Source organism: Bos javanicus, chromosome 3, assembly GCF_032452875.1.
Source record: "Bos javanicus breed banteng chromosome 3, ARS-OSU_banteng_1.0, whole genome shotgun sequence".
Classification (NCBI taxonomy): Eukaryota; Metazoa; Chordata; class Mammalia; order Artiodactyla; family Bovidae; genus Bos; species Bos javanicus.
Window position 1 is genome coordinate 43558241 of NC_083870.1, and position 26035 is coordinate 43584275.

At 39.8% G+C, this 26035-nt stretch overlaps 1 protein-coding gene across 4 annotated transcripts in view; it reads right to left on the reverse strand.

Annotated features, from left to right (window-relative positions):
* MFSD14A (major facilitator superfamily domain containing 14A) overlaps positions 1 to 26035 on the reverse strand; it is a 57162-nt gene that overhangs the window by 25912 nt on the left and 5215 nt on the right. For 3 of the 4 annotated variants that reach the window (XM_061411073.1, XM_061411070.1, XM_061411072.1), the window contains exon 2: positions 7270 to 7365. The exons of the other annotated variant lie outside the window; for it this stretch is intronic. Coding sequence is in view for 2 of the 3 variants with exons in the window: in XM_061411070.1 (XP_061267054.1) it covers positions 7270 to 7365 (96 nt within the window). In the remaining variant the exon portion in view is untranslated. The remainder of the gene's footprint in view (positions 1 to 7269; positions 7366 to 26035) is intronic. 4 annotated transcript variants of the gene reach the window in all.

Sequence of the window (26035 nt, forward strand, 5' to 3'; positions counted from 1 at the left end):
TGGAGACTTCACCATCCTCTCCTGCAGAGGCCCGCCACATAGAACACAGCTTTTGTTCTTTGACTGTATTCTGTGTTCTTCGACTGTATTCTAGAACAACACTCTATAAGGTCTATGAGCTTCAAACTCAAAGATAACTGCAAACACATGAAAATATTTTTTTAATTCTTTTAACTTCACCTTACTTTTTAAAACAAAGGCTATTATAAATCCAAAACCAAATATTTATTATAACTAATACATCTTAAGTTTGGTTATTTGTTAAATGAGTTAATTCAAAGAGTATCTTTGAAAACTGAAATACTTAAGCTCTGTAATTTTTCAGAGTTCTGTATGGGAAGAGAGATGAACATAAAATACAAATAAACTCATTTATATCTTCACTCTCACCTTCCCTTTTTAGATGTACATTAAGAGCTATTCCAGCAGGCACCATGTACGATCAGTTTCAAAACTCATGAGGCAGAGTAAAATGTTTAAAGGCTAACAGATTTTTGGAAAAAAGAACAAAGTGCTACAGCTTGGTGCCTTCTACCCCAGAACTCACTTCTCCCCACACCCCAACACTGGGGAGTGTAGGGGTCCAGAACAGAGAAAAGAGGACTGCTAATAAAGTCAACAGCAAAAAATTGCAAAGAAAGTCTCAAAATGAGCAAAATCTTTTTTAAAAGCCCACACTGAATTACTATATTGGTTCTTAATTAGTGATGTATACTAGATATATGAGAATCACTTCTAAAAAATACATATGCCTGAGCCTACCCCTGGTCATGAGTAGCAAGCCCAGGAGACAGTGAAGGACAGGGAAGCCTGGCGTGCTGCAGTCCATGGGGTCTTGACTGAGCGACTGAACAACAACAACATTGTAAAAGCTGAAATCTTTACCTCCAGTTGGCCAATCTGTCTCACTGGGGCTGGTAAAGCACAACCTGAAGCTAAAATTGCCTAACTGAAGGGTGCCTGGAGGGATAAATAGGACTTCAGGAGAACTTTCCTGTCCTGACATGTTTATATATTGCTTAAGGGTTACAACAGGCACACATTACTGATTATTAAAAAAGTAACATATAGGTAATTCCCTGGCGGTCTATTGGTTGGAATTCTGCGTTTTCCAGTGCAGGGAGCACAGGTTCAATCCCTGGTGGGGGAATTAGGATCCCTCAAGCTGCGTGGCACAGCAAAAAAAAAAAAAAAAAAAGCACATATATACATTGATATAATATATAGAGGTTTGTGTATATATAGATTTCTTGTGTACAATTTCTTCAGCGATATTTCAAAGATTCTTGCAGTTCCAAGGCCCAAAGGCCAAAACACCAGGAAGAATTCAATACCTGGTGTTTAACAATCTCTGCCAATTTACAAACATCTAATCTCTACAACTCAATCTCTGGTTTGCCTAAATCTCTTCAGCCAAGGTTTACCCCATCAAACAACTAAAAAACAAAGAGCATAAAAACTTCCAATTTAAAAAATGTATGTACGTTAAAGATGAAAGAAGAATTAGAAAGATAAAACTCTGACCTTAACAGTCAATAATATTTGAAACTTATTTTTTCTGAGAGAATGCTTGATTTAAAAAAATAAAGTAAAAAATTGAAAAAGGTAAAGAATTATGACTATGATAATATGGACAACTGTCCCACGTAACCACAACTCATCATTTCACCATCTTAAAAAATTCAAGTACGAAAAACAAATGAGAATTAACAGTAACTATTACAATACTGATGGGGGGGAGAAGAGCAGTAATTCTGAGAAGTATATTTATGCTGGCAAAGGAAAAATAATTCATTAAGTCTCAAAACAGCACTTTTCATTTTCCTGACTAGAATTCAAAAAAATGAAAGAAAGAGAAAGCAACAGGAAAATCAAAATCAAAGGTACTTTCCATGTTTTAATTAACAAAAACAGTTAAGAATATACTAAGCAGAGTTTTCCCACAGCTATGAAAAAACGAGTAAGTTATTTAAATAACTGGACTTCTTCCTTGTTCTAAAAGAAGACAATCTCTTTCTAATTAGAAAAGAAATGATATCAAAATTAGACAAAAAGTTGAGATATTGAAAAAAATATAAACCAGAAATGAATTTAAAAAACAGCTACACAAATTACGGGATCATCACAAAAAACTTTTTTGATGGCTTGCATAGTTTAGTCAATATTTAAATCTCTCTACTTAGTTAGTGGTTGGGCTGCCAATAACCTCAGCTACCTAAAACATGGGTGTGAACCACTTACTGCCAGTGTTCTCCAAGACTGAGAACTGGAACACAACAAGCTGCTTAACTCTTGTAATCCTTAATTCCCTCATTTGTACTACTGAAACCAAGCAGGACAGTGTACAGGCTCCTGGACCTGGGGAGCCTTTCTGCTCAGTCTTCATGACCTTTCCTGAGTTCCATGGGGTGAATTCAAACAGTTGCCAATCCAGGAAGGGAAGGGATGCAGCGTTAAGGGACCAAAAACCAGAAAACAATAGTAAGCCTTGGAGCAGGGTTCTGGTTCCAAATCAGTAATAATATCTTTAAGCTCTTTTATAGACACACAAATTAATATCTTTAAGCTCTTCTATAGATTTGAAGTGAAGTGAAGTCACTCAGTGTGTCTGACTCTTTGCAATGGCATGGACTGTAGCCTACCAGGCTCCTCCGTCCATGGGATTTTCCAGGCAAGAATACTGGAGTGGGTTGCCATTTCCTTCTCCAGATCTTCCTGACCCAGGGATTGAACCCAGGTGTCCTTCATTGTAGGCAGATGCTTTACTGTCTGAGCCACCAGGGAAGTCATTTTATAGATTTAAAACCCAACAAATGGAAGATGTCAGCATTCTCCATAGCACAGACCACCTGAGGCCAGACAAAAGGAACCCGATAAACTCATCAAGAAACTTAACCCTGGATGAGATTAAAGGAGTACGGGTCCTAATGTTATCAGCAACCCCACCCTTGAGTGAAAGTGAAAGTGAAGTTGCTCAGTCCTGTCCAACTCTTTGCGACCCCATGAACTGTAGCCTACCAGACTCCTCCATCCATGGGATTCTCCAGGCAAGAGTATTGGAGTGGGTTGCCATCTCCTTCTCCAGGGGAATCTTCCCGACCCAACGATTGACCCGGGTCTCCCACCTTCCAGGCAGATGCTTTAACCGCTGAAGAACTGTACCAAAAAGAAGAACTGTACCAAAAATATCTTCACGACCCAGATAATCATGATGATGTGATCACTGACCTAGAGCCAGACATCCTGGAATGTGAAGTCAAGTGGGCCTTAGAAAGCATCACTACAAACAAAGCTAGTGGAGGTGATGGAATTCCAGTTGAGCTATTTCAAATCCTGAAAGATGATGCTGTGAAAGTGCTGAACTCAATATGCCAGCAAATTTGGAAAACTCAACAGTGCTGGAAAAGGTCAGTTTTCATTCCAATCCCAAAGAAAGGCAATGCCAAAGAATGCTCAAACTACCACACAATTGTACTCATCTCACATGCTAGTAAAGTAATGCTCAAAATTCTCCAAGCCAGGCTTCAGTAATACGTGAACCGTGAACTTCCTGATGTTGAAGCTGGTTTTAGAAAAGGCAGAGGAACCAGAGATAAAATTGCCAACATCAGCTGGATCATGGAAAAAGCAAGAGAGTTCCAGAAAAACATCTATTTCTGCTTTATTGACTATGCCAAAGCCTTTGACTGTGTGGATCACAAGAAACTGTGGAAAATTCTGAAAGAGATGGGAATACCAGACCACCTGACCAGCCTCTTGAGAAAGTTGTATGCAGGTCAGGAAGCAACAGTGAGAACTGGGCATGGAACAACAGACTGGTTCCAAATAGGAAAAGGAGTACGTCAAGGCTGTATATTGTCACCCTGCTTATTTAACTTCTATGCAGAGTACATCATGAGAAACGCTGGGCTGGAAGAAGCACAAGCTGGAATCAAGATTGCCAGGAGAAATATCAGTCACCTCAGATATGCAGATGACACCACCCTTAGGGCAGAAAGTGAAGAGGAACTCAAAAGCCTCTTGATGAAAGTGAAAGTGGAGAGTGAAAAAGTTGGCTTAAAGCTCAACATTCAGAAAACAAAGATCATGGCATCTGGTTCCATCACTTCATGGCAAATAGATGGGGAAACAGTGGAAACAGTGCCAGACTTTATTTTGGGGGGCTCCAAAATCACTGCAGATGGTGACTGCAGCCATGAAATTAAAAGACGCTTACTCCTTGGAAGGAAAGTTATGACCAACCTAGATAGCATATTCAAAAGCAGAGACATTACTTTGCCAACAAAGGTCCGTCTAGTCCAGGCTATGGTTTTTCCTGTGGTCATGTATGGATGTGAGAGATGGACTGTGAAGAAGGCTGAGCGCCGAAGAATTGATGCTTTTGAACTGTGGTGTTGGACAAGACTCTTGAGAGTCCCTTGGACTGCAAGGAGATCCAACCAGTCCATTCTGAAGGAGATCAGCCCTGGGATTTCTTTGGAAGGAATAATGCTAAAGCTGAAACTCCAGTACTTTGGCCACCTCATGCGAAGAGTTGACTGATTGGAAAAGACTCTGATGCTGGGAGGGATTCGGGGCAAGAGGAGAAGGGGACGACAGAGGATGAGATGGCTGGATGGCATCACTGACTCGATGGACGTGAGTCTGAGTGAACTCTGGGAGCTGGTGAGGGACAGGGAGGCCTGGCGTGCTGCGATTCATGGGGTCGCAAAGAGTCGGAAATGACTGAGAGACTGAACTGAACTGAGGTGAGTGATCACACCATCATGGTTATCTGGGTCATTAAGATCTTTTTTGTATAGTTTTTCTGTGAATTCTTGCCACCTCTTCTTAATACCTTCTGCTTCTGTTAGGTCCATACTGTTTCTGTCCTTTATTGTTCCCATCTCTGCGTGAAATTTCTTCCATTGGTATCTCTAATTTTCTTGAAGAAATCTCTAGTCTTTCCCATTCTATTGTTTTCCTCTATTTCTTTGCATTGGTCACTGATGAAGGCTTTATCTTTCCTTGCTATTCTTTGGAACTCAGCACTCAGATGGTTATATCCTTCCTTTTCACCTTTGCCTTTCGCTTCTCTTCTTTTGACAGCTATTTGTAAGGCCTCCTTAGACAACCATTTTGCCTTTTTGCATTTCTTTTTCTTGGGGATGGTCTTGATCACTGCCTCTTGTACAATTTCAGAAACCTCCATCCATAGCTCTTCAGGCAGTCTGCCTATCAGATCTAATCCATTGAATCTGTTTCTCACTTACATGGTATAATTGTAAGGGATTTGATTTAGGTCATACCTGAATGGTCTAGTGGTTTTCCCTATTTTCTTCAATCTAAGTCTGAATTTTGCAATAAGAAGGTTCAGATCTGAGCTACAGGCAGCTCCTGGTCTTGTTTTTGCTGACTGTGTAGAGCTTCGCCATCTTCAGCTGCAAAGAAATCCTTTAAGGATTAATAATAAAAATGTATTTATAGTGCTTAAGACTGTGCCTGGACTCATCATAATATAAATATATACAAACTGTTTGCTATTACAAAGCTCAAGTCCTTTAAACTAAACACCAGCCAGAGAGACTGATGTGCTAAATTGGTAGATTATAAATAAGCACACAGTAGTATTAGAAAGCTAATATAGTACAGTGGATGAGAATCTAATTGCCAGTGCAGGGGATATGGGTTCGATCTGTAGCCTGGGAAGATTCCACAGTCTGTGGAGCAACCAAGCCTATATGCCATAACTACAATCCCTTGCTCTAGAGCCCTCGAACCACAACTACTTAAGTCTGTGTATCTAGAGCCTGCACTCCGCAGCAAGAGAAGCCACCAAAATGGGAAGCCCAGGCACCACAACCAAGAGTAGCCCCTGCTCGCCACAAACAGAGAAAGCCCGCACATAGGAACAAAGACCCAGTGCAACCAAATAAACAAACATTTAAACACTGTGAGAGAACAGTTATTATAGCACCCCAGTAGCACTTGACATCAGGTTATTACAGTATAATGTACATACAAATGTCATAATGAACCTGCATCATATGATTAAGCTTCAAATCAGTGCTCATGGATTATGACAGCAGGAAATGTGTAAATTATTTGAAAAATTCCCATCAGAAATTATTAAATTAAAAAAAAGTCAGACATTTAAATGTCACATATCAATGAGTTTGAAAATTCATTTATGTAAAACTGATCGCCCATTACAGGTAAATGAATTGTTTCCTTTTTAAAAAAGAAAGGATTTCAAAACATAATCAAATCAGAATTCCTAAAATTATATGTCAGGGAACTGTCATTCATTCAAGGAACTGCCATAACTTGCAAAGCATGGTTTATTACAAAAGGAATTATATTTATTTGAGATTTCATTTTCTTTTGAAACTTGTTTTAGCAGTATTTATAAATATTCCTTGTATATTCAAAGTAACTGTTAGACATCAGTGTTTTATGTAGATACAGTAATGATTATATAACCATATAATAAACATGTCAAGAAATATGGAACATAAATTTTCTTAGACTAGTTTAAACTATCCTTATATGATCATTCAATTTATTTATAATAAACTTTTTATAAAAGTCTTTTTTGGTTATCTACACACAAGTTCTTGAAAATATAAGAAAGTATCTCTTTAAAGTTATCTTAAAAATCTGTTCTTCTGGGATTTGGCAAGCTGTGATTACACTTTTCAAGATGTTACAGAGTTCTACTGTAACTACTTCTTCCTTCATTCCATTCCTCTCCTATATACTGATAGGAGAAAACTAGCTATTACCTAAGATGTTCAATCTTACAGAGAAGTTTTTTCTACGACTCTAAACCTGGGAATATTTGAGCAAAATCAGCTTAGGGATATAGAAAGAATGACCTTCCTAGATGGCCACCTCTAGATACTTGGCCTAAACTAAAAGAAACTTATATTTTGAAAATGTAACTAGAGATATGAATCTCAAAATGATAATGCTGAGTGATTCAGGGCTAAACATCATTTTTCCTAAGCCTGTATAAGAATCGTTTCCACTCTACACAGAGTGGGGACTGAGCCCCCGCTTAAATTTGTCCAGTATTCATCAGACGAATCACACCCACCTAAGCCCTATGAAAAAGGGAGAAGTGAAAGCTGGAAAAGACAACTAAAGCAGTAAAATACAGTACACTAAAGGGCTGACGACACTGGGGGGAGAATTAACCTCGGAAAGGTAAAAAAGCCATTCCCCACCCACCAAATTGAAGAAAAAAGATTTTAAAGTCAGTGAAAAATAAGTTAAAGGATTACTTACCACCAAGGTGGGTGCTGTCAATAATCCCCAAGCGAAAAACTCCAAAAAGATGACGATAACTGCATGATAAACACTAGGAGAACCTATTCCTTGAGGCTACAAAAACAAGAGTTTGAAAAGTTAACAGTGTACTCCAGAATTACCAACAGTAGACAAACAGTCGACAAATATCCATGGAGAACATACATGCAATAGGTACTCTCCCAAACATCGGGACGTTCACTATCCCTGTCCTCAAGATGATGGAGGCAGACAAAGAAACAAATAAACACATTATTTAAACACCATGTGCAATGGGAACAGAAGTCCAGGGTGGGGATGGGAATGTCAGAACATTCCAGGAGGAAGGCTGAAAGGATGGAAAGGAGGTAGGTGAGGAGTAGGAGTGGGCAGGAGGAGAGCAGCAGTCAAGGAAGCTTTTTGTGCAATGGTGGTAATGCCTGAGAGCGGCAATCACAGGACTCTACTGTTCAGTACACCCAGAGCATGGCTGCGCACTCAGAGTACTGAGAGACCAGCTAGAGGCACACAGGGCTCACTTCCAGGCTAAGGAGTCTGCTCAATTCTGAAGGCAATGGGGAGCCACTAAAAGATGTTAAGTAAGGCTCATGATCAGATCAAAGTTTTCAGAAAATATCATCCTGGCAAGGTGTAACAGATAGATTAAAAGGGGGCAAAACTAAGGAAAGTTATGAGACTACTGCACTGATTCCAAAACATAAATGAATTATGTTGCAAGAATCATAACAGATACCAACATGATTCAAAAGCAGAAACGTTCTGAGCAGTATGTGAGAGAACTTGGGTTTGATACACACAAGAAAGACAATACAAAATCAGCTTTACACTTCAGTTCAGTTCAGTTGCTCAGTCATGTCCAACTCTTTGACTCCATGGACTGCAGCACACCAGGCTTTCCTGTGCATCACAAACTCCTGGAGCTTGCTCAAACTCATGTCCATCGAGTTCGTGATGCCACCCAACCATCTCATCCTCTGTCTCCCCTTCTTTTCCTGCCTTCAATCTTTCCCAGCATCACGGTCTTTTCCAATGGGTCAGTTCTTTGCATCAGATGCCTAAAGTATTGGAGCTTCAGCTTTAGCATCAGTCCTTCCAATGAATATTCAGGACTGATTCCCTTTAGGATGGAGTGGTTGCATCTCCTGGCAGTCCAAGGGACTCTTCTCCAACACCATAGTTCAAAAGCATCAATTCTTCAGTGCTCAGCTTTCTTAATGGTCCGACTCTCACATCCATACATGACTACTGGATAAATCAGAGCTCTGACTACATGGACCTTTGTTGGCAAAGTAATGTCTCCGCTTTTTAATACGCTATCTAGATGGTCATAGCTTTTCTTCCAAGGAGCAAGTGTCTTTAAGTTCATGGCTGCAGTCATCATCTGCAGTGATTTTGGAGCCCAAGAAAATAAGTCTGTCACTGTTTCCATTCTTTCCGTATCTATTTGCCATGAAGTGATGGGACCAGATGCCATGATCTTAGCTTTTTGAATGTTGAGTTTCAGTACAGCTTTTTCATTCTCTTCCTTCACTTTCATCAAGAGGCTCTTTCGTTCCTCTTCACTTTCTGCCATAAGGGTGGTGTCATCTGCGTATCTGAGGTTATTGTTTTTTCTCCCGGCAATCTTGATTCCAGCTTTTGCTTTATCCAGTTCAGCATTTCGCATGATGCACTCTGCATATAAGTTAAACAAGTAGGTTGACAGTATACAGCCTTGATGTACTCCTTTCCCAATTTGGAACCAGTCCGCTGTTCCATGTCCAGTTCTAACTGTTGCTTCCTGACCTGCATAGAGATTTCTCAGGAGGCTTGTAAGGTGGTCTGGTACTCCCATCTCTTTCAGAATTTTCCACAGTTTGTTGTGATCCACATAGTCAAAGGCTTTGGCGTAGTCAATAAAGCAGAAGTAGATGTTTTCCTGGAACTCTCTTGCTTTTTCAATGATCCAATGGATGTTGGCAATTTGATCTCTGGTTTCTCTGTCTTTTCTAAATCCAGTTTGAACATCTGAAGTCCTCAGTTCACATACTGTTGAAGCCTGGATTGGAGAATTTTGAGCATTATTTTGCTAGTGTGTGAGATGAGTGCAATTGTGCAGTAGTTTGAACATTCTTTGGCATTGCCTTTCTTTAGGATTGGAATGAAAACTGACCTTTTCCAGTCCTGTGGCCACTGCTGAGTCTTCCAAATTTGCTGGCATATTGAACGCAGCACTTTCACAGCATCATCTTATAGGATTTGAAATAAATCAGTTGGAATTCCAGCACCCCCACTAACTTTCTTCCTAGTGATGCTTCCTAAGGCCCACTTGACTTCGCACTCCAGGATGTCTGGCTCTAGGTGAGTGATCACACCATCATGGTTATCTGGGTCATTAAGATCTTTTTTATATAGTTTTTCTGTGTATTCTTGCCACCTCTTCTTATTATCTTCTGCTTCTGTTATGTCCATACAGTTTCTGTCCTTTATTGTGTCCATCTTTGCATGAAACATTCCCTTGATATCTCTAATTTTCTTAAAGAAATCTCTAGTCTTTCCCATTCTATTGTTTTCCTCTATTTCTTTGCACTGATCACTGATGAAGGCTTTCTTCTCTCTCCTTGTTATTCTTTGGAGTTCTGCATTCAGATGAGTGTATCTTTCCTTTTCTCCTTTGCCTTTTGCTTCTGCTAGCAGTATTTTACACTGCGGCTTAGAGGTATCTTAAGGATTACTTCAGGGCTTCCCTAGGGGCTCAGTGGTAAAGAATCTGCCTGTCAATGCAGAAGAAAACAGTTTGATCCCTGATCTGTGAAGATCCCACATGCTGTGAAGCAGCTAAGCCCATGTATCTCAAATACTGAGTGTGTTCTCTGGAGCCCAGGAGCAACAACTGCTGAAGCCTGCATGCCCTAAAGCCCATGCTCCACAACAAGAAAAGCTACTGCAATGAGAACCTGTCAACTGCAACTAGAGAGTAGCCCCCTCGTGTAGCAACTAGAGAAAAGCCTGCACAGCAACTAAGACTCAGCACAGCCAAAAATAAGTAAATAAAATTATATTAAAAAAATTACTTCAATTGTTGGATTTTGTATTTCTAAAGACAATATTAAATTGATAGAAATGCAAATGACCTGTAACATTAACTCGGTCTCCACTGACAAGTTTGTGTAACAGAAAAACAAGTTTAATCAATACATATAACAATATCATATGTAAGTTTTAAAAATATATTTGTTAGAGGAAACACTGACTGACACCAGCCACCCTGGCCAGGCAAGATAGCAGTCACTTGCATGAGTTGTCTTAACAAAGAGGTCCTGGTAAGGAATGCAAACTAACAAGTTATCACCAATCAAAAGAATTTGCAAGAAGTCAAAAGAAGAACGGAGACACCAGCCCCTGATTCCTACCAACCTGAGAGTCCTTCTCACTAGAATCCACCTTGGCTGAGCGATGCATGACCACCAGGAAGGACCCTGAGTCAGAATGGCTGGCCAGAGATGACCCGAAAACAAACCCCATCACCATAACAACCCAAGACCGAAAGCCAGGTGGCAAAGCAATTTTCTTGGGTTCTCGGACCCTGCTGGTCTCTGCCTAGGCACCCCTTCCCAATAAAATCTCTTACTTTGTCACCACGTGTGTCTCCTCAGACAATTCATTTCCAGTGTTAGACAAGAACATACACTCTTGGACCCTAGAAGGGGTCCCTCTTCCTCCAACATATTCAACATATTCAGTCTTATGTGCAAAATATTAACACTGTTTGGATTTCTCTGTACACTGTACTCTGGTTTGGATTTCTCTGTACTCTGTACTCAAATGGTGCTACATCATTTGAAAAAAGTAGACGTCTCTCCCAACCTGCAGAATTTAGGTACCTGGAAACTCCCTTAGTAGAACCTGCAGCTGAGGAATTAGATTCAACAGAGGTGGGGTGGGAGTTGGGAGACATAAGTGTTGAAGGACCATGACGAAGAATGAGTTTGTACAAGACTCATTCAACAAACACAGAGTACCAGAGATGCTAGAAGTAAAACACACTCCTTGATCTCAACGAGTTCAGTCTAGAGAGGAAGAAGTCTCATTATAATCATCTGCTTATACAAAACTGCAATAAAAGCGATGTTAATTCATACAAGTTAGGAACCAAGAAAAGGTTATTGCAAGACAATGAAGTAGTGTGGACAATTACATTAGAGGAAAAAATGCAGATGAAGTAAACAACAGCCATGGCAGTTAAAGGTAAAGGGAAGACAGAAGAGACCGCTCTATCCTTTGTTAAGGAGGTTCTTGTCTTCACTCTAGAGATACAGGAAAACCACTTAAGGGTATTTAAGCAAGAGAATTGTGTGATGAGACTGGCATTTTTCAATACAACATGGTGATTTTTTTTCTAAAGGATGTAACTGAACAGCAAACTGCATGCAGAAGCAAGCTATTTGAGTCAGTTCACACAAGAGATGATGAAGGCATGAAATAGGGGTGAGGCATGGATGCTGGAGGGGAGGAAATGGATATGAGAATTCAGGATTTGAAACTGATAGAATCTGACAAATGTGAGAGGGAGAGTCAAGACGACTTGTTTTTAGCTTGGTTGTCTACTAGTGGAGGCTGGTAGCTTCCTAGCTTGTCTTCCCCAGAAGGCTCAAAATTACTTCAGATTCTATATAAGAGATAGCCCTTGTACTTAAAACATTTCTATTGTCCTTTGAGGGCTGATTAAAACAATTAATCATTAGCAAATATGACGTTTGAAACCACCAGAGTAGGTGAGACAAAGTGTGAAATGACAGGTGGACTAGCTTAGTCAAGAATCACCAAGTACAGTGGTTAGGGGCATTAGGCCTCATACAGTCAGAAACCCATGTATAAATTTACAGCCAGCCCTCTGTATCCAGGCTCTCCCATCTGCAGATTCAACCAACTGCAGACCATGTAGTATGTATTTATTAAAAAAAGTCCATATATAAGTGAACCCACACAGTTCAAACCCACATTCATGGGTCTACTGTATAGCGCAGAGGAAAAGGAACTCATTAAAATAAAGAAGGAGCCATGAAAGAACTATCAGGAAAATCAAGAGAATTCAGTGTCACAGGTGACAAAGGAGCAGTTTTAGAGAGGAAAGAATAATGCCCAGTACCAAACACAGCAAGGATAGTAAGACAAGGTTAGGAAAAAACTCCGTAGGATTTCATAAGCTCCAAACTAGTTTTGTTCATCACATATATTCAATACCTATTAGAATACATAGAACTTCTGAGGGCCTTTAACACACTAATGCATATTATGAATCTCCAGAAAGCTACAGTATGCACTGTTTTCCAAATGTGACCATGAAATCCTTCTGTCATATAAAAGACGTATCTCAAGAACACCTGCGTTTCTTAGAAAACTGGGAAATGATAATAAAAAGTAAGATGATAATTACATGACAATGTGTATAAATATACACATGGACCCAAAAGCCTAGAAGAAAATAAGTGTGTTAAAAGTGGCTGCTTCAAGTGAAGCATACTTAATCACTCAAGGACAGTGCTGGGAAAACTTATCAGACAAATAAGACAGAGGTAGTGGGGATGGAGTGAACTGTATAGATACAAAAAATATTTGAGAAAGTATAAGGACTCAGTTTGGGGATGACTAGATGTAGCAGAAGAGGGTAGAGAAGATCGAAGATGAAAGATTTCAGTTTCTGCCTGGTCAGCTGGACAGTGAGGAGAGGGGAAAGAATAAAACATTAATTCGTTTTAGGCATATTGATTTCAGAAAAAACATGGACAGAATTCAGTTCAGTTCAGTACAGTCGCTCAGTCATGTCCGACTCTTTGCGACCCCATGAATCGCAGCACACCGGGCCTCCCTGTCCATCACCAACTCCCAGAGTTCACTCAGACTCACGTCCATCGAGTCAGTGATGCCATCCAGCCATCTCATCCTCTGTCATCCCCTTCTCCTCCTGCCCCCAATCCCTCCCAGCATCAGAGTCTTTTCCAGTGAGTCAACTCTTCGCATGAGGTGGCCAAAGTACTGGAGTTTCAGCTTCAGCATCATTCCTTCCAAAAAATCCCAGGGCTGATCTCCTTCAGAATGGACTGGTTGTATCTCCTTGCAGTCCAAGGGACTCTCAAGAGTCTTCTCCAACACCACAGTTCAAAAGCATCAATTCTTCGGTGCTCAGCCTTCTTCACAGTCCAACTGTCACATCCATACATGACCACAGGAAAAACCATAGCCTGGACTAGACGGACCTTTGTTGGCAAAGTAATGTCTCTGCTTTTGAATATGCTATCTAGGTTGGTCATAACTTTCCTTCCAAGGAGTAAGCGTCTTTTAATTTCATGGCTGCAGTCACCATCTGCAGTGATTTTGGAGCCCAAAAAAATAAAGTCTGACACTGTTTCCCCATCTATTTGCCATGAAGTGATGGGACCAGATGCCATGATCTTCGTTTTCTGAATGTTGAGCTTTAAGACAACTTTTTCACTCTCCGCTTTGACTTTCATCAAGAGGTTTTTTGGGTCCTCTTCACTTTCTGCCATAAAGGTGGTGTCATCTGCATATATGAGGTTACTGATATTTCTCCCAGCAATCTTGATTCCAGCTTGTGCTTCTTCCAGCCCAGCGTTTCTCATGATGTACTATGCATAGAAGTTAAATAAGCAGGGTGACAATATACAGCCTTGACGTACTCCTTTTCCTATTTGGAACCAGTCTGTTGTTCCATGTCCAGTTCTAACTGTTGCTTCCTGACTTGCATACAGATTTCTCAAGAGGCAGGTCAGGTGGTCTGGTATTCCCATCTCTTTCAGAATTTTCCACAATTTATTGTGATCCACAGAAGCGCGGGCAGCTGCAACTGGTGCACTAAGTACAGCAGAGAGGAGCTACCCCATGTCCTAGATCAGGGGCAGAAGCTGCGAGTACCCCATGCCCGAAGGGCGGCGGCCAAGAGGAGTTACCACACGTCAGAGGTCAGGGGCAGCGGCGAGACTGCCAGGCTGCGACCGCACAGGAACCACCGAGAAGAGCTACCCCGCGTCTGAGGCCAGGGGCGGCGGCCGGGAGGAGCTACCCCACGCCCGAGGCCGGGGCAGCAGCCTAGAGGACCAACCCGTTGTCTAAGGAGCGGTGGCTGCGCAGGCGCAGGAGGGCCTAGAGGAGCTATCCCACGTTGAAGGTCAGGAAGGGCGGCAGTGAGGAGATACCCCTCGTCCAAGGTAAGGAGCAGCGGCTGCACTTTGCTGGAGCAGCCACAAAGAGATACCCCATGCCCAAGGTAAGAGAAACCCAAGTAAGACAGTAGGTGTTGCAAGAGGTCATCAGAGGGCAGACACACTGAAACCATACTCACAGAAAACTAGTCAATCTAATCACACTAGGACCACAGCCTTGTCTAACTCAATGAAAGGAAGCCATGACTGTGGGGCAACCCAAGACCGGCGGGTCATGGTGGAGAGATCTGACAGAATGTGGTCTACTGGAGAAGGGAATGGCAAACTACTTCAGTATTCTTGCCTTGAGAACCCCATGAACAGTATGAAAAGGCAAAATGATAGGATACTGAAAGAGGAACTCCCCAGGTCAGTAGGTGCCCAATATGCTACCGGAGATCAGTGGAGAAATAACTCCAGAAAGAATGAAGGGATGGAGCCAAAGCAAAAACAATACCCAGCTGTGGATGTGACTGGTGATAGAAGCAAGGTCCGATGCTATAAAGAGCAATATTGCATAGGAACCTGGAATGTCAGGTCCATGAATCAAGGCAAATTGGAAGTGGTCAAACAAGAGATGGCAAGAGTGAATGTCAACATTCTAGGAATCAGCGAACTCAAATGGACTGGAATGGGTGAATTTAACTCAAACGACCATTGTATCTACTACTGCGGGCAGGAATTCCTCAGAAGAAATGGAGTAGCCATCATGGTCAACAAGAGTCTGTAATGCAGTACTTGGATGCAATCTCAAAAACGACAGAATGATCTCTGTTCGTTTCCAAGGCAAACTATTCAATATCACAGTAATCCAAGTCTATGCCCCAACCAGTAACGCTGAAGAAGCTGAAGTTGAACCGTTCTGTGAAGACCTACAAGACCTTTTAGAACTAACCCCAAAAAAGATGTCCTTTTCATTATAGGGGACTGGAATGCAAAAGTAGGAATTCAAGAAATACCTGGAGTAACAGGCAAATTTGGCCTTGGAATATGGAATGAAGCAGGGCAAAGACTAATAGAGTTTTGCCAAGAAAATGCACTGGTCATAGCAAACACCCTCTTCCAACAACACAAGAGAAGACTCTACACACGGACATCACCAGATGGCCAACACCGAAATCAGACTGACTATATTCTTTGCAGCCAAAGATGGAGAAGCTCTATACAGTCAACAAAAACAAGACCGGGAGCTGACTGTGGCTCAGATCATGAACTCCTTATTGCCAAATTCAGACTTAAATTGAACAAAGTGGAGAAAACCACTAGACCATTCAGGTATGACCTAAATCAAATCCCTTACAATTATACAGTAGAAGTGAGAAATAGATTTAAGGGCCTAGATCTGATAGATAGAGTGCCTGATTAACTATGGTATGAGGTTTGTGACACTGTACAGGAGACAGGGATCAAGACCATCCCCATGGAAAAGAAATGCAAAAAAGCAAAATGGCTGTCTGGGGAGGCCTTACAAATAGCTGTGAAAAGAAGAGAAGTGAAAAGCAAAGGAGAAAAGGAAAGATATAAACATCTGAATGCAGAGTTCCAAAGAATAGCAAGGAGAGACAAGAAAGCCTTCCTCAGCGATCAATGCAAAGAAATAGAGGAAAACAACAGAATGGGAAAGACTAGAGATCTCTTCAAGAAAATCAGAGATACCAAGGGAACATTTCATGCAAAGATGGGCTCGATAAAGGACAGAAATGGTATAGACCTAACAGAAGCAGAAGATATTAAGAAGAGGTGGCAGGAATACACAGAAGAACTGTACCAAAAAGATCTTCACGACCCAGATAATCACGATGGTGTGATCACTGATCTAGAGCCAGACATCCTGGAATGTGAAGTCAAGTGGGCCTTAGAAAGCATCACTATGAACAAAGCTAGTGGAGGTGATGGAATTCCAGTTGAGCTATTTCAAATCCTGAAAGATGATGCTGTAAAAGTGCTGCACTCAATATGCCAGCAAATTTGGAAAACTCAGCAGTGGCCACAGGACTGGAAAAGGTCAGTGTTCATTCCAATCCCAAAGAAAGGTAATGCCAAAGAATGCTCAAACTACCACACAATTGCACTCATCTCACACGCTAGTAAAGTAATACCCAAAATTCTCCAAGCCAGGCTTCAGCAATATGTGAACCGTGAACTTCAGATGTTCAAGCTGGTTTTAGAAAAGGCAGAGGAACCAGAGATCAAATTACCAACATATGCTGGATCATGGGAAAAGCAAGAGAGTTCTAGAAAAACATCTATTTCTGCTTTATTGACTACGCCCAAGCCTTTGACTATATGGATCACAATAAACTGTGGACAGCATTGCTGCTACTGCTGCTGCTAAGCCGCTTCAGTCGTGTCCGACTCTGTGAGACCCCATGGACTGCAGCCTACCAGGCTCCCCCGTCCCTGGGATTCTCCAGGCAAGAACACTGGAGTGGGATGCCATTTCCTTCTCCAAGGCATGAAAGTGGAAAGTGAAAGTGAAGTCGCTCAGTCGTGTCTGACTCTTAGCGACCCCATGGACTGCAGCCTACCAGGCTCCTCCATCCATGGGATTTTCCAGGCAACAGTACTGGAGTGGGGTGCCATTGCCTTCTCCAGTGGACAGCATTAGCTGAATTTAAAGAAAACAAAGTAAGATGCGAGAAACAGCAAAAGATTAATATCTTAACTAGGTAAAGCATTCATGAAAACCAATACAAAAGCACTTAAGACACTATAAAGTATATAAACAATTTATAAAACAGCTCATAAAATTCTATCACGGAAATAACCACTCAGAAAAAGTTTCACCATAAAGATGTTCATAGCAGCGTCACTTATAGGAGGAAATATATAAATCTAAATGTTCAACCTAATTATACATCCTATAATCAAATCATGGTATATAAATCATAGAATAATATGTAGCCAAAAACTGTTTATGGATAATCTATAATGACATGTAAACATGTTTATGACAATGTTAAATTAAAAAAAAATCAAAGCAGGATATAAAATTGTGTATGTAGAATAATTTCAACTACGAAAAACAAAATAAAAACCTCAACGTTAATAGTGTTTATATTAGGTAGTGATTTTAAGTGACATAAAATTATTTATTGTTCTGAGTTTTCTAAATCTTTTCTAATAGGCATGATTGTACTTTAAATAAGAGGAAAATGTTTTATTTATCTAAGAGAAAAACTACTGTGTAAAACTAGAATGGAAAAAGATAGGTAGTTGTATATGCTTGGCCCTCCTAAGCCATTCACTCATATGTCCCCAGAGGTGGGAGAAAAAAGTGTGTGTTGGTGTATGTGTAAGATGGTATGGAAAAAACTGGAGAAACTTCTTGATTAATCCAATATTTTAAAGCAGGGCAGGGGGAGAGACAGTTCCTTGCCCCAAGGGACTGGTAATTTTGAGAGCTGTTATTATATACATATCTATCTATCCTGTTTTAAATAAATTCAAAAGTAATATAAGATCTTAATAAAATTGACAAATTTTAAAAATATTTTGCTAGTCTGGAATTACATAAAGTTCGAGGTAGGACTTTTGACATAAGGCTGGTAGGTTTAATGGCATGGCAATCCATAATCAAAATTCCAGGACAATTTGGAACGAATACAAAGGTCATGGCCTGAGGAGAAAGACCAGGGCAAGAGGGTTAACAGCCAGGTTAGAGGGAAAATATCTGACTATCTTTATAGCATCAAGAGTACAAGGTTCAGTATAATGAGATCATATCAACAGATATTTGAGGATTCTTGACAGAATTAAAGAGGTACAATGTGAAAAATTCTGGATAAACTAACACATACCCAACCCCAAATGCTAAGATATTCCACCTAAAAACATAATTATTACTGTATCAAAAGTCCATTCAGCTGAGTAACTTCTTTCTTATGTAGGCATGAGACATGGTTCCATGGTAGTCACCTCTAACTTCAACTCAGAAGTCAGGGGACAAACCCCTTTAACCCTGAATCCACTCTCCAATCTAATTCCCATTTCTCAAAGCATACTTTCATATTTCATTTCATCACGTAAGCTTTTGGCTAAGCCTTTTAAAAATCTACTTATTCTTCTATCCTTTAACACTTGATAACTTTTACAGTTGCATTTTGCTTTGTAAAGTATCTGTTTCATTTTATCTAACCTAAACTTTACCTTTCTCGTGCTCAGCTCTCTGAGGCAGGCCCTACGCTTTATTCTTCTACAATCTAGAGCATGCAATACATGTACAGCACAAAAGTGCTTAGTAAGTGTCTGCAGAAATGAATTACTCTGTAAGTCTCCTCTTCCTATTACTTTAGGTATTCAGTATAAGGTTACTGTATTTAAACACTGTTAAAAGGGCAATACATCCATTAATGAAATTTGCAACTTCTCCCCATCCTCTATCCTCTGATGGGGCTTCCAAGTGGCGTAGAGGTAAAGAATCCGCTTGTCAATGCAGGAGATGCCTGAGACGTGAGTTGGATCCCTGGAATAGGAAGATCCCCTGAAGGAGGGCATGGCAACCCACTCCAGTATTCTTGCCTGGAGAATCCCATGAACAAAGGAGCCTGGCGGGCTACAGCCCATGGGGTCACAAAGTCGGACACAACTGAGTGACTGAGCGCACGCACACACACATCCTCTGATATCCCACTGTTCAATACTGTATCATCTCTCACATGGGTTTACTGTACATACACGAGATTAAAATAATAAAAATCACTGAAGACTTATAATGATTTACATTCATAGTCTTATTTACCCCTCCTATCCTTTCAAGTTACATATTACTATCTCCACTTTAGAAGAGTCCAATATAGCAAGTAAGAGATGGAGCGGTCAATCCAGGCAACTGCAGAGCTCAAGTCTGGAGCTACACTAGTTTCGGTGGTTATGGACGCATGTATTATCATCACAAACTGTTATTCATCTAGGAGTAGGGATCCAATTTTAACCATTTTAGTATCTCTCTGCATAGCCCAATGCCTAAGATGGAAAGGGTATTTCATGCTCATGGATTAGATAACCCTTATCAAGAGAGTCATTAAGCTACCAGATGACTTAAGTAAGTCACTTTACCTCTCTTACCAATTAGGGGGTAAACTATTAATTTCCTACCTAAATCCTCATCTAATTCTCAAATTCCAAGTCTATAATTGCCCAATAAATACGAGTTTATGAATCCAGCAGTTGTTATGGAGAATATTGACTGTAATAACTTATGTTACAGTCCTATCAATGAATCAGGGACTTATACAGGTTTTTGGCCAGGAGAAAGAACTAAGTCCACTAGTAACTGGGCATTATAATCCTACTTGTTAAATGGATATTACCATGTGAGAAAAGCATAAGAATAAGCAAAACTGAGGCTCTTTTTTCAAAATGGTCTATTTAAAAAAAAAATCAATTGATATATATTTTAAGCTTAAAAACCAAACAAAAAGCTAATCTAGACAGAAGATACATGGCAACTAAACGTAATAATTCTACATCCAAAAAAAGACTATAAAGTAGTTATTAGGATTATTGGGGAAAGGTGACTATGGACTATATACTACCCAAGAGTATTTTATCAATGTTAAATTTCTGAACGTGGTGATTATATTGTAGTTATGTGGTTCAACTCAGTTCAGTTCAGTCACTCAGTTGTGTCCGACTCTTTGTGACCCCATGGACTATAGCACGCCAGGCCTCCCTGTCCATCACCAACTCCTGGAGTTTACTCAACTCATGTCCATTGAGTCAGCGATGCCATCCAACCATCTCATCCTCTGTCATCCCCTTCTCCTCCCACCTTCAATCTTCCCCATCATCAGGCTCTTTTCAAATGAGACAGTTCTTCACATCAGGTGGGCAAAGTATTGGGGTTTCAGCTTCAGCATAAGTCCTTCCAGTGAATACTCAGGATTGGTTTCCTTTAGGATGGACTGGTTGGATCTCCTTGCAGTCCATGGGACTCTCAAGAGTCTTCTCCAACACCACAGTTCAGAGGCATCAATTCTTCGGCACTCAGATTTCTTTAAGTCCAACTCTCACATCCATTCATGACTACTGGAAAAATATCCTTATTCTCAGGTGATCCTTTTAGGGATAAAGTATCATGATGTCTACCACTAATTCAAATGGTTCAGAAAAAAAAGAAAAAAGAAAAAAACACGCACAGAGAAAGGAAAAACAAATGCGGCAAAATGTGAACAACTGTTGAATCATGAATCTCTGGGATAGCCAAATAAATATTCATTATGTTATTTTTGCAACTTTTCTGTAGTTTTGAAAATTCTCAAAAGTTGGAAAAAAATGACAAAAAACAAAATAAAGTATGAAGAAGAATAATTTTGAACTTAAAATTTAATACTGAGAAGCTACTAATCAAGAATGAGGAAGATGGGAATTCCCTGGAGGACCAGTAGTTACAACACCGTGTTTCCACTGCAGAGGGCATGGGTTCGATCCCTGGTTGGGGAACTAAGATCCTGCATGCCTCGCAGTGTGGCCACAACAACAAACAAAAACAAACAATAATAAGGATAAAACAAATCTTCAGAAAGAAATCCTGCATTTCTCTGAGCAAAACATAACTAACTTGACAATAAAACGAAACATAACTAAAATAATGTAAAAATCTTGTGTGTACACATACACACAAAAATGCTTAATCACAGACATCTAAGACCTGGAACTTTTCATGGATGAATACTAAAAAAAACAATTCCTAAAGAGAATACTGTAACTGTAATCCTATGCTCTCATAGGATCCTGGCACATTTGGAATAACCGGAGGAAATAAGACTTTACTGCTAGTATCTGGTATCATGTTGTGTGTGTTTTCTTATTTTCTGTGACTTTAATCAGGCAAGGTAAGTTTCACTACATCTGTCACAAAAAGAAAACTGATCCTTAATTTCCTCAAGGTATAAATCATTGTAAACATGTAAAGACACTATTATACTAATTAAGGGACTTCTCAGGTGGTGCTAATGGTAAAGAACCCTTCTGCCAATGCAGGAGACAGAAAAGATGTGGGTTTGATGGATCCCTGGGTCAGGAAGGTCCCCTGAAGGAGGCCTGGCAACCCACTCCAGTTTTCTTGCCTGGAGAATCCCATGGACAGAGAAGCCTGGCAGGCTACAGTTTATAGGGTTGCAAGGAGTGGGACATGACTGAAGTGACTTGGCAAGCATGCATACTAATTAACTCACTTTGGCTTAATTTGCAGTGAGACTTTAAAATTACTTACTGACATGATCAATTTTAAAGAGCTATTCAATATTTGTATATTATCAGAGAAGTGAAGAGGTATGGGTTAGACTGCTCCTAAATAGAATGAAATACACTTATAAATATTTGACAAGAATATAGTGAGATCAAGTTTTACTCTTAAAAAAATTAAAAAAGATCTAAAGCTTAAGATTGTTATTGCTACATATGCTTTTTATTTTTTTGGCCACACCACATGGCACATGGAACTTAGTTCTCCAATTAGGGATCCAATCCACAGCCTTTGTACTGGCACGGAATCTTAACAACTGGAGCACCAGAGGAAGTCCCATGATTGTACTGTTTTGAGATAAATTTTGAAAAGATAAGTAACATGACAATCCATTGCAGCACTCTCTATTCTTAAGAGGAAAATATGTGGCTGGCTGCTAAATCAAGATAAATAATCATTACATTAAATGCTTATCCTCATGAACACGGAATGGGTTACACAGTTGAAATAACTACAAAGTTCACTAAAAAGGTAAAATAAAATTAAAAACAAACAAAACAAAACACAAAACCATTAACACAAAACTCAAACTGTCACCAATGTCTAGGACAGAGCTCAAGAATGGTCCTAGTGTGATCTCTGATTACTCAATTTATATAGCTAAGTGATGAAATATTGACCACCTCTTGCTAAAGACTCCCTAAGAAGTATTTCCTGTGGTAGAATTCATAACTGTATTTATACACTATTGAGAAAATAGAGCCATTATTAAGAACAAGCTACTGTGATCTGGCACTGAAAGAGATGAACCCATTTTAGGGATCCTGATATATGTACCCTGGCTGAAATGGTCAACTGTTACTTTAACTGACACTTCCAATTCAAAATAATGCTAAAAGACAACTTGAGCTTTTAAATAATTGAAAATTTAAATCATATATATTTGTCAGAATGATTTTGGAGAAAAACTATTCTTTTTCCTAAACTTCAACACTTCAACTATAAGTGAATTTCCACAGATGATAATGGGAAGCAGGTTTTCAAACTATAGTAAGACAAACTGGAAATACAAATGGAGAAAACTGCTTACTCATTTACTACCCTAAAGCAAGTGTTGACTCACAGAGGTAGACAGGTAAATCATCCATGGTTCTGCCTGCCACAAGCTTGCCATGGACATGTGTACAACCTGAAGATTCTAGGCAAAGGCTAGTGATATCAAAGAACAACTGCTTTTTGAAAGGCACCATGGCCCCCTTCCTGGCTTACCTGCACTCTAGAAACCAGTGGCTGCTCTCTGGGGGTTCAGAGAGCTATTCTGCAACTCCTTCAGTCACCCTAGCAGGTAAAGAGTGCAAAGGATCGGAGCTTAGGGCCAGACTTCTGAAATGGTTTTTGACTCCTATTTATTGTGATTAAAATCAGAGAAATCAGGAATAAAAATCTGGTACTCTGCATCTCTGGGCATATTTGAAATGTCAATTCTACTTTTGTCAGGTACTTCTAATAAATCAATTCACATGTGCTTTACTTTCTATCGGATCTTTAAAGTCATTTTACCAATTCACTTGTGAAAAAAATCTACATATTTTCACTTTATCAGAGATGTAGTCTCTGTATCCACAAAACAATAAAAATCAGAACAAAAAACAAGCAAACTTCAAAAATCATAAGGAAAATTTCTATCTTTGCTAATACAAATAACTCACGTAAATAACTCTTAGGCTCTACCAAGAATACTTATAAACAAACTGGAGGCTCTGTGGTAAAGAATCCGCCTGCCAACGTAGGAGACCCGGTTCCATCCCTGGGGAATCCCACGGACAAAGGAGCCTGGGGGTGGGGTGGGGTGACGTACAGTCCATGGGGTTGCAAAGAGTCTGACACAACTTAGTGACTAACAACAAAACATAGTAATGATTTAACAACAAAACTGGAAGCATTCTAAAATGTCAGAATGCAGTTTTAATTTAACTCTCCTCAGTGGTCTGCAATGAATAAGAGATGTAGCAAAATGTTACATACATTAAAACATAACTAAACCCAGTAATCCTATGTGTGCCTGCTCAATCGCTTCAGTAGTGTCCGACTCTTTCGACCTCATGGAGCCCACCAGGCTCCTCTTGTCCATGGCATAGTCCAGCAAGAATACTGGAGTGGGTTGCCATAGTCCAGCAAGAATGCCCTCCTCCAAGGGATCTTCCCAACCCAGGAAGCGAACCCATGTCTCCTGCATCTCCTGCATAGTAGGCAGATTCCTCGCCCACTGAACCACCTGGGAAGCCCAATTCTACGTGTAAATGCTTCCAAAAGCAAATTCACCAATAACGTCACAGTTACTTTCATCAGTAAAATGGTATTCACTAGATAACCGACAGTTAAAGTCGCTCAGTCGTAGCTGACTCTTTGCGACCCCATGGACTGTAGCTCCCCCAGGTTCCTCTGTTCATGGTGATTCTCCAGGTAAAGATACTGGAGGGGGTTGCCAAGCCCTCATCCAGGGGATCTTCCCAATCCAGGATCAAACCCATGTCTCCTGCATTGCTGGAGGATTCTTTACCAATTGAGCCACCAGAGAAGCCCAGTAAATATTTATTTAATTTAACCTGTGAAACTATTCTTTAGTTACTTACGTTGTTTTCATACAAAACAACTGTTCTTAAACTTTCAGGAAGTATGAAACCTTTATGGAATTTCCCTAGAGAGATGTACAAAGAAAATTTTACAAATAACTTCAGGGTAAACAAACCCAAGTTAAGAACTCCTGATACAGAATCACACACTCATATGATGTACCTTAATTGCGTACTACTCAAATAGACAACATATTAGTCTTACCTAGGCTTCAGAGCCAACTGAAATACAATTTCAAGAAAAGAAAAACATTTAGTAACTTATGATTAACCTGGCTTGTTTAGAAAGGTTCACTTCTTCAACTGTTAAAAACTACAACAAACATGTGCTAAGTTTTTGATAAATCATTAACAACTCATTGCTAATTTTGCTTTACAAACATTACAACTGGCTGATCAAGCTTAAAAAGATGCCATTTGCAGGGGACAAAGCAAAATAATCTTAACATTGTTGAACACTAGGAAGAAAATGGAAGGGGATCAGGTCAGTACCATTGGCCAGGGATGTGAAACACTGTTCAGAGATTGTCATGTATGACCATACAGCCTCAGACACCAAGGTGTTCATAACAGTAATCTGATCAATTTTAAGTAGAGAAGAAAAACAAATGTGATTTTAAAACAATTTTTATGACTATAATAATTATATGCATTTTCACTTATGGCTAGAGTAGGTTAAAACACAAACAGTGTAAAAAAATTACCCTGGCACGTCCAGAAACAGAAATATCCCCTAATTATATATAGGAATGAATAAAATTACACTAAAAAATGATCTTTAGAATGTGCTACTCATTTTTAAAAATCACTCTAAATGTGTTTTTATCACTTTAAATTCACACAGTAGGCCCTGTGGCATTAAACGATGCATAAACGAAGTCCCTATTCTAAAGAGGTGTCCAGTGCTCTGAGAATGGAAAGTGCAGCATAAGGGCACAAAAATGACAAATGATGACACCCCCATGCACACATCCCTCAAAAGAAACATTCATTTATTCTCTATGCCCTCTTAAAAACCTACTGCTGGGGTAAAAATTGTGTTTTGTGTCCAAAAGGAAACTATAAATTCACAACTTTAATAAATACCAAGATTAAAAACAAAAACAAAAACCTGTTCCAAAAACCTGTTCTAAATCTCACAAGATTTAATTGCTATAAAGTGAGTTAAAAAAAAACTTGAGAGGTAACAAAATAGAACTTAACAAGGAAAAAGGAGGTCTGCTTCCTGAACACAGCTTCTCTTTTAGAAACAATATTAATCCTAAATATTAATTGCTTTTACAAAATACAATTCTTTGCTGCTTCTATTTTGTTGATTGTATGAAGAAATTAAAATATTAAGTCCTTATGACTGGTAAAGGCACCAGTGTTTTTTCAAGCCATTTCTCTCCCATCAATGAAGTTCTAACCAAGTTTGACAATTCATAACTGATGTAATCAAATGTTTTTAATGTTTAATTAAAACATGAGATCTGAGGACTTGAATTTCAAAGGTTCTTTTTTCACCAAATGTCAAAGCTACGACATCTATAGATTTGACAGTTACTAAAGGTATACAGACTTCCCTCGTGGCTCAGCGGTGAAGTGTCTGCCTACAATGCGGGAGACCAGGGCTCGATCCCATGAGTTTAGAAGATCCCCTGGAGTGGCAACCCACTCCAGTACTCTTGCCTGGAAAATCCCATGGACGGAGGAGCCTGGTAGGCTACAGCCCATAGGGGTCA